Raw genomic sequence first — 14,844 nt, forward strand, 5'->3', positions numbered from 1 at the left:
GTGTACATAGAATGAGTAGTTGCGGCAGTAATGTACATCAAATAAGGAAAAGAAAATATGGAAATAAAAGAAAAGAGAAAATTTATTACGACAATGATAATGGATGAAAAAGAAGAGAAAGAATCTCATCATTGACTTACATGCAACACTTATTCTCCTTTTATCATCAAGTGCTCCATTTGAGAACCATGGATTTGATGATCTACACGTCAATTCAGCTCCATCATTCTCAGCTGATACCCTTAATGTCAATATACTTGATGTTAAATTTGAATCAGCACCCTCACTATTTACAGTAACATCGGCCTGTCTCAATGGTTCACCATCAAGCAGCCATGTTACTTTTGCTGCTGGATACGAGCCCCACGTTTCACAACGTATTGGTGTTGGACGACCAGCTGTTAGCAATTCATTTGGTGTTACAATTTTTACTTTAATTGGTTTCACTATACAGCATAAACAGCAACAGCAGCAGCATTGGATTATTGGAGGATAGAATTAAAAAAAAGAGAACAAAAAAAATATACAGAACAGATGAGAAAAAATTGTAATAAAATAAAAGCAATTGTAAGCAAAATGGAAATGAATTAAAAAAGTTTTCTTTATTGTTGTTAGCCCGTATGTATGGTTGGATATTCGAACGAAAAAATGTGCAACAAACAAGCAAACCGAGCAGTTGTTTAGATTAAAACTATACTGGATGCTTATTTTTTCTGTTGAAGTTTTAAAGGATTGTTATTAAAGTTTTGCTGGATCTACAGTTTGTCCTTCAAATGAGCTTCTTGCAAGCTTCTTGTTTGTGCCTTCAGGTATACTCGAGTGATAATGAATCTTAAATCATTTAGGTTAGGTAATGACGTTCGTTTTCTTCACTAACTCTTCTGGAAGGCACATATAGTAGAAATGGCCGTAAATCTGGCTCCAGACTGACTTAACTCTGACAAGAGGCCGTACTACATCGAATCTAGCATGATCCTGCTTTTTCAGTCATTTCTACTTCATGTGCTTTTCGAGTCGAAAGAGTAGCAGCATATGACTGCTCTTAAGGTACCTAAACGATTATTTTGGGAATTGGAAGTAAATTTACCTGAACAGACAAGGAGCATGATGATGAGCATGCTAGCAAAATTGATGATTATGCTCACAAAATTGAACATACTCACTTATATTCATTGAATATACTCATGAGCATGTTCATTTAGGTCACTGAGCTCGTTGATGTCCTAGTAGCACAAGTCGGTTAATCGGATAATTTCAATTAGGGGAATTAAAATATACTAACTCTCTGGATTGATCCTGGGAATTCATATAACTCAATCCCGAGTATGAAAACCATAGCTAATTGATGCATAATCTAGTCTCAGTCCGACGGAACTATAACTTGGTTCCGAATATGGTTTGAATTCGGTACTATGTCAGAGCCATCATACCTGGGGCCCAAATTATGATCAATTAAGCCAAATTGTGCTATTCCGAGTATGATCAATTGTGGACAAATTTGTCTCAGATTCCACAAATTCATCTACACTAAGACGTATCTTGTACAGAAATTAGAGCCCCAATTCCTACATAAAACACAGCAATTCGCTCATTGTCCAACATAATCCTCAAAAATAAATCCTCCAACTTGTCATGTGAATTTTCACATTGTTTTGTTACACATTTTCTCTCATTTTAACACAATTCCTTTATTTCTTCTATTTTATATACATCCCATCCAGTTTCGAGATGAAACACAAAAAATTTAATATAAGCAAGAATTGTAATTTTTACAGTATACTCACAATGTACTTGTACAGTAATTTCTTTTACGACTGGCGGTAGTAATTTAGAGCCCTGAGCACGACACTCAAGTCGTGTACCGTAAAAGTCTCTCATTACAGTTCCAATAAATAATTGGTTAACAACAGCCGATGCTCCTTCATCAGCGGACGGATGACTTGTGCTTGATATTAGTTCAACATTGTCACGCCACCACGTTACTTTTGGTGCTGGCCGACCTATAAGATTGAAAAATATAAATTATTAATAAAAAATGTTAAAGGAAGTGAGCTCACAGGAAGAATGAAATAATTCAAAAATGTCGGAATTGGTGAAAACAAAAGAGATGGGGGCAATAGCAGCAACAGCAGTAAAAATGGATGTACATTTTGTGTATAAATTGCTTGGATAATTTCGTGTTTATCTTATGAAAATCCGAAAATCCGGTAGACGGAATGGAAAAAATAATGGAAAATTCCATGCTTTAATTCCTTTATTTGTGCTATTATTTAATTCAGTTCAGCAATTTTGCATAAATCCACTTTAAGTGATTTTGCAGCTTAAAATTTTCAAATTTATTTGAATTGTTTCAGATTTGCGACAAACAATGTGCATCCAGCATACAATCACGTGCTGACAATGTAATTTGATTTTCAGTTCTTTTTATTTGATTCCTTTGAATTGCTCATCAATAAATTTCCCGAAGAAAAATTCAAACAATTTTCTCAATAAAATGAATTTTTTACAATTGAATCATCACATTTTTATTTTTTTCTTCCTTTTGATGCTTGACATTTGATTTTCATCCATTATTCTCGATTTTTCATGTGCCAAATTAATTCTGAGAAAATAAAAATGCGCGAACATAAAAAAAATTCAAAAAGATCTAGATTTTTGCATATATTTTTATGTTCAAACATTTCATATAAAAATAGCACAAAGGGTTCGTTCAGCCATTATGTAATGCTCAACTCTTCAAATTCCAAGTGTATACCTTCTCGTGGTATTCCCTGATATCGCTAAATACACTGCTGGCGACCGAGCTATGTGCCGGGATAAGGACATTAAAGAATAGAGTAAAAGCCTATCCAATGCACCTTGTATGAAGGGTGGTAGCCTCAGAATCAGGCTTAGGGATGGTAAGGCTTACAAACGACCATTATAGAAATAAACTTGTATAAAGAATGCATCTTAAGTTATACAAGACTGGATTTAAGCAACGAAGATCCAACTTAACCGACAACAATCTCCTCCAGAATGAGATTTTGTTACGAGGGGGAAAGCGGAGCGGGCAATCCTAACAGACAGTTAGCATCCTCACATAAATGAGTGTACTCATAACTATATACGTGCAATATGATCCCATTGACAAAAATACATTATAAATAGTTAAAAGTAAGTTAAGGTTTAGTTGATGACTAGTTCTAATGGTTTTTTGTCCACTCCGGAATCAAGCCTGTTCAACGGCATACTCATAGGCATATTTGCCTTATTGCAAGCTTGCCTAACCAAAGGTATACATTAATAGGATTTCGGAGGATTCCGAAGGATTACATCTATACTAGGTTACCCTAGGAACAAACATGTATTTTATAGATAGTGCTTAGGTATTGACATTGACTAGGCAAGCTTACAAGTAGGCAAATTAGTTTGCCTTTCTATAGATAATGCTTGTCGTAGATATTTGCCTTAGATATACAATCAAAAGCTGATAACTCTACTCATGAGCAAGCCCCTTATCTGTTCCAGATTGAAGATTGAAAACATCAATTTCCAACGTTACGCAACAACTGAACGACCCCAAAAAGTATTTGCATATTATGCACGATAGCATCTCAGTTCCTGGTGAAAATGAAGACATACAAAAACCCAAACAATGAATTTTTCAAATAATTTTGTTTGGAATTTTTTTTTTTCAAGTCAATTTTCAAAAGCATCGTTGCAAAAAATGAGGAAAATTTTATCCATTTTAACATATTTTATTTTTTTGCTTAACTTTTTTTTTAGAACAGAAATTTTTTCGAGAATTCTTTGATAGATAAGTTTTACACTGGAAAATATGCATGCTATTGATGGAGTTGAAATTTAAAGACTTGTTTTTCAGAATATGTGATGATGTGTATGGTATCCGAGAAGCAGAATGTGTTAGGTAGGGGACTGATTTGTCGACGTATTGATTAATGCAAAGTTGCTCTGATGACACCTAAAGAACTAATTTTGATTCATTTTTAAGGCAAAAGTTTGACAAACTGGCAAATTCCTTTCAAGGTCCATCGACATAAGGCGGCAACTAACTAAACCTAGGGTCATTCGCAGTAGCCATGGGTTAGGGGTCAGAAGGGGCGAAAAAGGGCTGGTATACGGCAAAATCCAGTTTTGACCATTTTTGCCATGCTCGAGCCAAGCCAACCTACTGTCGAATCTTTTAATAAACTGATTTGCAATCCGAAGCCAGCGATAAGGCCAATATCAGTCGACATCTTAAGAAACTTATAGATCACAATTGATCTGTACATACCAGAAGTAAGTATGTAATTAACACGTGTGCTATTCGGATGTGTGTTTAAAACAGACTAACATGAACCAACCCTGAAGATTTTCCAAGAATTTTTCCTATTTTTCGCCTTTTTTATGAGCATAATTGATGAACATTGGGAATAGTTAGCATGTTTACATGCTTTTTTGATTAAATTTAATGAAAACTAATTTATTCTCAGAATCATCAAAGATTATCAAGCATTTATAAACCACAACAAAGTCAATAAACCACACTAAATCTATTGAGTCACAAAAATCCTCAGCAAAGTTTGTGCAAAAAAAAAAATCTATAAAAATTCCTAGTAAAAGATTCAGTATAATTTATCTAAAATAACCTTCCTCAACTTACTATCTAATCGTACCTTAAACATTCATTTAATGTAATGTAAACAGGCAGTCATTATAACAACAGTAATTTTGAATTGTATAATACTTTATCTACAAAATACGGTCGAATGAAATTGGAATGAATACATGGCAATAAAGAAGAAATTTTTCACTTCAATTTAGCTCGAAAATGTTAATAAGCTTATTTAATGTGTTTTTATTTTTCGTTCACGTGCTTTCTCTCCTTCTTAATTCTCAAGTTTTTATATTTTGTTTTATTTTTATAAATCTATTTTCACAATTTATAGCGACAGAAAAAATGTGAACACAGATTTTTCCGCATCAAGAATAAGAAAAGTGTGATTTAAAATTGATGAGATAGAAATTGATTCGTGGAAAAAATGTCAAAATTATTTAATGTGACAAAAAGTAATAAAGTAATGAAGAAAATCAGATTAACAGGGGGATGGGAAGGATGCAGTTTGAAATATAATAATTCTTCAATCCGCTACAGATTTTCGTGGAAAAAATCCTAAAAATTGTTAAATTTTTAGCGATTTATACAAATAAATGTCAAAAAAACCACTTAATTACGTCCCTGCAGTATTGTCGTCAGTTCTGTTTACAATCTGTTTCACAAATACAAATTCACAAACAGATGTTCAGTAATTCATAGTTGGCAAAACATTGGGAATTCTGTCTCTAGAAGTTCAAATTGATGCGTCCACTTGAGTCTTCTTCATTTTTGGAGTCCGGACTCTAATGAAGGCGTATCAACAATGAAGTTCTCCCAACTCTGGTTTGTTCTTAACAGTTTGAGTGACTTTGATTTTCAGACTTGTTAGGAATTTTATTAAAACATGTCTGTTGCATTAGGTTTTCAATCTTCGGATAAAAATGTTCTGAATCCCAAGATTCCTCCCAATATTTAATACATATGAATCCTGGAATTGGCCACTCTATTTGCAATTTATGTATGGAGTTTCACTTTGAAAGCTAGAGAAAGAAGTTCTATCAAATAAGTCTCGAGTAACAAATCATGCAAAAGTGGTTCGAATATTATTGAAAACATTAATCCTATTAATTGACAATAATCAATGTTGTACTCAACAACTGAGAAAAATAATCATGAGCCAAAATAGTTAAGTCATTCAGCATAAATTGTTTAAGATGATCGAAATACAAAAAAAGATATTCAATACGAAATAGCAACCGATTTCAAAGATGTTTGTTCAATCGATACAAAGTTGGACTCCGAACTCTACATCAAATGGAACCATATGTCGCACGTCCGGACTAATGAATTGTAAGAGCAACAATTCAAGTTACCTGGAAAATTTCATTTAATTATTAAAATTCCATTGGGGCTTTGTCGAGGTCAGATCTCGAAGTCGACTCGGATTTCTGTATGGAAAAGTCAACTAAAATCGATGTAAAATTCAAGTCGACTTCGAGGTTATGTCGGTTCACATGAGCACAAAAGAACAGTAAAGCAATATCGCGGGAAAAATACAGAACTTTAGCTATCATTTGAGCAACAAGATGCTATCAACAAATCTCTCAATCCCACGTGAAACTATAAATAGTTCACAAAAAACTGCATCTGATTCATCAACCTAAAAATTGTCGTATCATTGAACCCTCAGTCCTCACCTTTCATCTCTATTTTCAATCTAATTTATTTATCTCATTTTAAATTCTCATTTGCATATCATCACACATACATTTATGCCGATAAAATGTTTGTGCATACCCGAGTATACATAGAGCGTGCTCAGTTTTGTGAGCACGCTTCTGAATGCTCAAATTCATCGTTTTACGTGCTCACCATACCATGCTCAACTGAGCACGCTCATGAGCACATTCTGAATGTGCTCTCGAAAAATAAAATATTTTTTTGAGCGTGCTCAGGTGAGCACGTTCACCTGAGCATGCTCATGGCATACTCAAAATCAAAATTTTGATGTGCTCACCTGAGCACACTATTGAGCATGCTCTTGAGCACATCTTAAGCATGCTCATGCAAAATGGCATTTTAAATATTAGCATGCTCATCTGAGCATACTCTTGAATGCTCAAGCATATCTTGAGCATGCTCGTGTATTATGCCAATTTTATTTTAACATTCACCTGAGCACATCGTTGAGCATGCTCAAGAGCACACTCTGAGCACAACAAGAAAATGTGGTCGATGAAATTTCAGCATGCTCACCTGAGCTTCGTTGAGCATGCTCAAGAGCACACTCTGAGCACAACGAGAAAATGTGGTTTATGAAAATTCAGCATGCTCACCTGAGCACATTTGAGCATGCTCAAGAGCACACTCTGAGCACAACAAGAAAATGTGGTCGATGAAATTTCAGCATGCTCACCTGAGCACATCGTTGAGCATGCTCAAGAGCACATCCTGAGCACAACAAGAAAATGTGGTTTATGAAATTTCAGCATGCTCACCTGAGCACATCGTTGAGCATGCTCAAGAGCACATCCTGAGCACAACGAGAAAATGTGGTTTATGAAAATTACAGCATGCTCACCTGAGCACATCGTTGAGCATGCTCAAGAGCACACTCTGAGCACAACAAGAAAATGTGGTTTATGAAATTTCAGCATGCTCACCTGAGCACATCGTTGAGCATGCTCAAGAGCACATCCTGAGCACAACGAGAACATGTGGTTTATGAAAATTCAGCATGCTCACCTGAGCACATCGTTGAGCATGCTCAAGAGCACACTCTGAGCACAACGAGAAAATTATGGAAAATTTTGGAAAATTTTATGAAAATTATCCACCTGAAAATACAATGAAACACCGAAAAAAATAACCAAAAAACTCTGAAAATTAATCAGTAAAATACAAACATTTATAAATGGTTTAGCCATGTATAAACTATTAGGTAAAATACAGCGGTGGAGTAATGGTTAAGGCGAAATAGCAACGAAGCGGTCTCAGGTTCGAATCCAGGTAAAAGCAACATTTTCTAACTTTGGTTTTTTCTGATTATTAATTAAACAGATTTTATTACAATAACATTTTCTAATACTACTAATATTATAGCATTAAAAAAGTACACTCTCCTCTCTCTCCCTAAGTGAATTTAATTATTTTTTTTTAAACCTTTGCATATTTATGCATGCTTAGTGAGCACGCTCTAGAGCATATCAGTGAATTTGAGCATGCTCCTAAGTATGCTCTGAGCATGCTCATCTTTATGTCACATGACATTTTCAAAAAATGTCTCATGTCACATCACATTCTAGAGCATGCTCATGTGCTCTCACGTTAAAAGAGCATGCTCTAGCATCAGAAGCGTAAAGTAGTGACATCAGGTTTTGTATGAAAGAGCATGCTCACACTAGCGTGCTCAGCATAGAACGTGCTCTTTGTACACTCGGGATAGAACGTAAAAATATTTAGGAAAACTATGCGTTCGTCAATGGCATTTTCTATTTATTTCTCTTTTCTTCTCGGGATTTATTTATGGATCATGGACATCTGCTGAAAAATTCTTGCTTTTTTGCTGCTTCTTCATTTTTAAAACAATTTGGAAAAAATTCTCAGATTTTAAGTGAAATTTTTGAGTTAAAATGGAAATACTGCGTCACATAAATAGACATAAAAATGAGAGCAAAGCGATCAAGTGGAAATGGAATTAAAAGTGACTTTTTCAAATAAAAAATAACGCTTCTTTGTTCTTACAAGATGGGGAGATTAAGAACTTATGAAAACGAACATATACATGATTTTTATTTTTATTTTTCTATCGTATCTCATCTCCAATATCATCACCATCGTCACCACCATAAAAATGTTTTTTTCTCTTTTTTTGTTTTTCGACTAGCATTTTGTTGGTTTGATCTTTTTCGTAGAAAACGTGCTCATGTGGCTTTGTAGTTTGTCCATATGTGGCTGATGAACATGCTTTTTATTTGGAATTATCGATGATTCTGACAGATACTTGAAACTGTCTCAATAATACATTCTGTTGATGAATGATTTAAATATTTTGACATCACTCCAAATGGCATGCACTTAGAATCTGACTGCTTTCTATCGGCATACTACTTATTTACTTCCTTGGCAACAGTACACAAGGGCCAAAAGCAGCATTTTGAGTTTGTGGAAAACTGAACCTGTCTTTAAATAATTTCTGCTAGTTTCTAATTTCCAGCACTTTTGTATCATTATTCAAATAGTAATCCCATAAGCTCTTTTGCATTTTGGCTTAACAAAGGTTTTAATACATAAAGTAATACACTTAGAACCTCACAGACTTCTTTAGGCATAGCAAATGCTTTTGACGCGCAAAAAACTCTTGGAAAGAGGACGTTGAATGTGGCAGTGTAACGTTTGGTATTGGTAATCGAACATAGGCATTCAGCAATAGAGCCAGCTTCAGACACCGACTAACAGATGCCGCGGATCATAGTAGATTTGCACGGCAGAAGCATACTAAGGGAAGGAGAAGCTTGGGAATGTTAGAGTTTAGCCACCCTTTTTGGAAAATATGTCTTCAATTTGTTATGTCCTATCTAGTCGATTCTAGTTGACTTGAGTAGAATTTCTACACAAATTTCCGGATAGACTTCGACTTCTGTTATAAGGTTCAGTCAAAAACTGTAGACCTGTGTATGTTGATTGCAGGAGATGCACCCAGCCCTGCGGTTCTTGGTTAAGCTCTTATACAATTACAAAATTACAAAATTACAAAATTACAAAATTACAAAATTATTCTAATTTGACTAAAGTCTAAGCTGACATAGACGTAGGATGTAAGAAAGATCCATTTGGTACTCAATGCTTGTCCTCACTCCGGAAATACTGGTCATTCCAATACTATCTCACTATCTGAACATCACATACAATGCGCTCCATTCAACCATTCCCAATCCCCACTCGAACCATCATTTTCCTATATTTGCTTCATTCAATTAAAGCAATGACTTGGCAGAAAAGTGGCGCTAGGCAAAAGGCAAATTATTGATGAAAGATTAAAACCAATTTTTATAGCATTTTATTTTTTCCTTCTCTCGCCAACATCAAGAGACACAAAAACAAATATTGAGTGGGACATAAAGGATGTAGGAAGAAGACGAAAATAAAAACGTAATGTCATTAAGTCATTGTTGCAGTACAATAAAAAATTTAAGGGACGAAAGCATCACGCTATTTTATTTTTAACGTTAATTGTAAATCATTTGGTTCTATTTAATAATTGGCGCTAACATCATAATTTCTTACTCATAATGTGGACCCACCGCATTCTAATGTAATTAGTGAAATGGGGTGGAGGAGGGGTAGAGATGGGCTATGTTGGGTTTTAGGAAAAATTTTCAAAATATTGGAAGAAATGCTGGTCAAATTAGAAAACATCAAATTAGTGGATTTTTCAAATTTGCTCATGGAATATTGCCGGATTTAAATCGAATCCTGCAACAAATCGGAGTCGCTCAAGCCAGAAAATGTTCAAATTCCACGTAAAATCATCAAACCAGTGACTTGGTTGTGCGTGAATTTGAAATAATGCTTGTTTTAAACTGATTCCAGTACCAAGACAGAGTCACCAGCCACGAGTCCAGTTTTTTTCCAGTAAGTAAGTAACTAGCTCACATGCTAGTAGTTCGTTGCTAGTACATCTAGCAAGCTCTCAAAAGCATGTTCTTTGCATGAAAGGGCACGTTTTCAAAAATACTGAATTTTTACGTCAAAGCATCAAAACAGTGGCTTGGGCTATATACCAAATATGTAGACAATGCTTAATAACTAGTTGATAGCAAGTTAATGCCTAGCAAATGTCTGGTTCTAACGTATTTTTGTCCACTCGGGGTACATGAAAGAAGCTGTCGATAGAGATAGTATCAAACTTGGAATTGGTAATTGGCAAGTTGTATCCAGCGGTTGAGCCAGCTTCGCGCGCTAACTGAAAAAGGCCATGGATCACTTTTGATCTCTATAGCCAACGAAGTAAGTAGGTAAGGGGTACAAAACTCAATATCCCACAAATTTTAAATTTTGCCCATCCTTCCCCATCATCATCACCATGCAATATTGAAATTCCAAAAAGACAAGAGAGAAAAGAAGGAAAGAAAAAAACAATATCCATTGGCGGCCATAGAAAAAGAATGTAATTAATATTAATTAATGGACGGATAAATGAGTAAGTAAACATAAAAATGCCACCACAAACTCATACCCACCAGCATCATCATCATAATGTACAATTTATTTTTTTCCCAATAAATTTTATTGAGTCATTTCCATAAACGATTCAAATATATTTTCATATATACATATATGAATCGATAGTAAGTCATCATCAGCTTTCCATAGCAGATAGAGTGAGGTGGAGTAAAAAAAACTTGTTATTTCTATTAAATTTTACCATTTGCATGCTTTAGTCACGTTTTAATATGAATGAGAGGAGATGACGTTGGTAGAGAAAAAAATTGCCGGCAACGATACTCAGCAAATTTATATCAAAATGCAATTGAGGAAGGAAAAATATCGAGGAAAATTGCTTCGCTTTTGCTTCTTTTTCCTCCTTTCCTTCCATTGCACTTTAGCTTGCTGCTATTGCTACTTCCACTATTACGTGCATTATTATTTATTAATTTTAATAATCTGGCACTGACAGTCGTGCATGAAGAAAGAAAAACAACATTTGAACGAGTGAAAGATGGGTGGAATGGAATGGAGAGAAGGAAAACCTTTTTTCGTCGTGCTGACGCCAAATACATAACTTAAAGCCTTCGTAAAAATGAAAATAATAATAACAACAATTTACGTTATTGAGAAAATTTTTCTAGTTCTTCTTCTTCTTGTTATTTTCACTTTTATGGAACACGGAACTTAGTAGTTTTGAAATAGTTTTGCTGTTTTGTCTTGATGACCTTGGATTTTGGATGAATTCTTGCGATTTGTAAGGGTTCTCGTATTCTCGGTCCTTGTCTCAATCTTAGTCTCAGTGCTCAGTCCTCAGTCGCCCTCAGTCGTCCTCAGTCGTCCTCAGTCATCCTAAGTCGTCCTCAGTTATCCTCAGTTGTCCTCAGTCGTCCTCAGTCGCCCTCAGTCGTCCTCAGTCGTCCTCAGTCGTCCTCAGTGAACCTCAGTCGTCCTCAGTCGTCCTCAGTCGTCCTCAGTCGTCCTCAGTCGTCTTGAGTCTTCCTTTGTCTTTCTCAGTCGTTCTCAGTCGTCCTCAATCGCCCTCAGCCGTTCTCAGTCGTCCTAAGTCATCCTAAGTCGTCCTCAAATCTCCTCAGCCTTCTCAGTCCTCCTCAGTCCTCAGTCTAAATAGTTCCAAATGTCTGGAAACCCCAAAACTCAACCCATCCCATCCAATCCCATCCCAATTGCTGCTATTGCCAAAAAACCAAGATTTAAGTGTTTCCTCGACCAACGAAACAACAATAAATAATTCTTAAAAAACTACAAATTACCTCCGGTAACAGAGCATGAGAGAAAGAGTTCGTGACCCTCTCTGAATGGTCCCGCAACTGTTGTCACTTCTTTTCCTTGTGCATCAAATATGCGCGGCTCCTCAGGAGATTCTATAAAAAAAGAGAGAGAAAAATTAATGATTGATTATTTAAAATTCAAATCTTGTGTCGGAATGGAATGCAAATTTAATAATTTTAATATCAAATGATGTCGTGCCTTAATAAATTCTTGTGACGTGTTAAGGTAAGTTATACTTGAAATAAGAATTGAATTAGTTTCAAGATGATGTAATGTTTGAATTAAATCAAGAATGGCATGAAGAAATAAGAAATTCTGAGTTGAAGACATGAATTTGATTATTTGGATGCTTAATGTCTGATATTGGATTGAGTTTCCATGGAAATTTTCCATTAAAGGCATTTGAAGACGTCTGTTCAAAAGAAGAGTCTAACTCAGCATTTTGCTTCAAACTCAAATGGCACAGATGGGTTATTTGATCAAAAATTCGGTTCTGGGCAGGCGTGACACTGACTTGGTGACCCATCAGGCATCACGACAAACTCACACCGACCTGGTGCCGAACAAGAGCCGGATTTCAGATCGATTATCCAACTTGTGCCATTCATGGAAGCTGTAGTCTAAAATACTCCAATCTATTCACAGCCACAAGCCCATAGCAACTAAACATCTCATATTTAACCCAAAGTATCAATCCATACTCACCAACAAGCGTCAAATTGACTCGAAAATTTCGTGTCGGTGAATTAAAGTAATCAACACGACACCGATAAATTCCACCATCAGCATTTTGTACAGCTTTAATTCTTAATCTTGAATCTTTGGGATTATCAGCGACAGAGAAGAAAACACGTTCACCTCTTATACCAGCAAGTGCTGAATGTGTTGCTGCTTTTAAACTTCCGCCATTTCTAGAATCTAAACTGTACATGGGAATACCCTCTGAATCCTTAAACCATAATACTAATTTTACAGAATCATGTACAGATGGCGGTGTTAAGTCGCATGGTAATTCAACATCACGATCTTGTGCCGCCCATATGACACGTGCTGGAACTGGAAATGGAAAGAAAAGAGGAAAGAATGTTAAAGTTTTTGTATGGTTTTTTAGATTTTTATGTTCATAATATGCAAGGTTAAGTATATTTATGATTGGGTCATTAGTCAACACTGTCGGGGAGGTAAGGGGTATGGGGTAAAACCCCATATGCATCCTCAACCCCGTTTTGGGATGAATTCCTCAATTTTTTAGGGTTTTTCATAGCAAAAATTATGAAAATCCCAAAAATTTGGACGATCCTTAATAAATTCCGAACCCCTCCCCCTCAAAAAATGTAAATCATTGAAGTAACCATTAAAAGCATAGTCAGCAGCTCCAGAATCATCAAAATTATTCTTATCATCATAGCTGTCGCATTAAAACAGCTTGATGTCTCGAGAACAAAACACACAAAAATTTATTCCAGCAGCTTCAAAGCTGCCTTCAATTTACATCAAAAATCAAAAGAGATCACAAAAAAGTCGTCAATAAATAACATGATTGGCAATGAAAATGACAAAAATAATTCACTTAAAGGAGCTTTCCTGATGTTCTTCTTAATAAAGTCAAGAACTCAGGCAAAGTGAAAGGAATGACAAAATATTTTCAATATAACACAAATGAACTAAATCAACATGACAGGAGTCAATGGAGATGGAAATGTAAGAGGAATAAAAAGCAGCATCTCAATTGTCATGTGACATAAGCTTTTCTTGATTTGGTACCGTGAATATATATATTGTTTACATGCGTAGCAAATATACATCATTTTTTAACAGATTCAAGATTTACAGGGCTAAATTGCCGTAGCAATAAGGCTCTTTTGCCTTTTTAAATAAAGCATAAAGCAACAAATGTTTGTTTTTGTCAAAATTAAATTCAATTTTTTATTTGAAGTTCTTTTTTTGAGAAAAACAAAATTAAATCCAGAAAATGTTGAAAAGGAACGGAACTGAAGAGAGAATTTAATATCAAATATGCATGAACAAGAGCTTCTTGAAGTCTCGATTTCGAGGAATTTTTGAGACGAGACCGAGATTCAGATCGATGCCGGGATCAAGACCGAGATTGAGATCAGGACAGATAGACATGTGCACAGATAGAGTCCAAGACTGAGACAGGGACTTATATTGAGACTGAGGTGGAGATCGAGATTGAAACTAGTACCTAGACTGAGAACTGAGGACTGAGGACTGAGGACTGAGGACTGAGGACTGAGGACTGAGGACTGAGGACTGAGGACTGAGGACTGAGGACTGAGGACTGAGGACTGAGGACTGAGGACTGAGGACTGAGGACTGAGGACTGAGGACTGAGGACTGAGGACTGAGGACTGAGGACTGAGGACTGAGGACTGAGGACTGAGGACTGAGGACTGAGGACTGAGGACTGAGGACTGAGGACTGAGGACTGAGGACTGAGGACTGAGGACTGAGGACTGAGGACTGAGGACTGAGGACTGAGGACTGAGGACTGAGGACTGAGGACTGAGGACTGAGGACTGAGGACTGAGGACTGAGGACTGAGGACTGAGGACTGAGGACTGAGGACTGAGGACTGAGGACTGAGGACTGAGGACTGAGGACTGAGGACTGAGGACTGAGGACTGAGGACTGAGGACTGAGGACTGAGGACTGAGGACTGAGGACTGAGGACTGAGGACTGAGGACTGAGGACTGAGGACTGAGGACTGAGGACTGAGGACTGAGGACTGAGGACTGAG

At 36.2% G+C, this 14,844-nt stretch overlaps 1 protein-coding gene across 1 annotated transcript in view; it reads right to left on the bottom strand.

The window, feature by feature from the left end:
- Positions 1 to 14,844, bottom strand: part of side (motor axon guidance molcule sidestep) — a 166,656-nt gene that overhangs the window by 37,315 nt on the left and 114,497 nt on the right. Inside the window, exons 2-5 of the mRNA XM_070641686.1 lie at positions 12,788 to 13,138; positions 12,064 to 12,174; positions 1,785 to 2,000; positions 141 to 446 (exon numbers count right to left, since the gene is read on the bottom strand). Coding sequence (XP_070497787.1) covers positions 141 to 446; positions 1,785 to 2,000; positions 12,064 to 12,174; positions 12,788 to 13,138 — 984 coding nt within the window. The remainder of the gene's footprint in view (positions 1 to 140; positions 447 to 1,784; positions 2,001 to 12,063; positions 12,175 to 12,787; positions 13,139 to 14,844) is intronic.

The sequence above is a fragment of the Chironomus tepperi genome, unplaced genomic scaffold, assembly GCF_022539635.2.
Source record: "Chironomus tepperi strain 1889 unplaced genomic scaffold, CSIRO-AGI_Ctep_v1 contig_250, whole genome shotgun sequence".
Lineage (NCBI taxonomy): Eukaryota > Metazoa > Arthropoda > Insecta > Diptera > Chironomidae > Chironomus > Chironomus tepperi.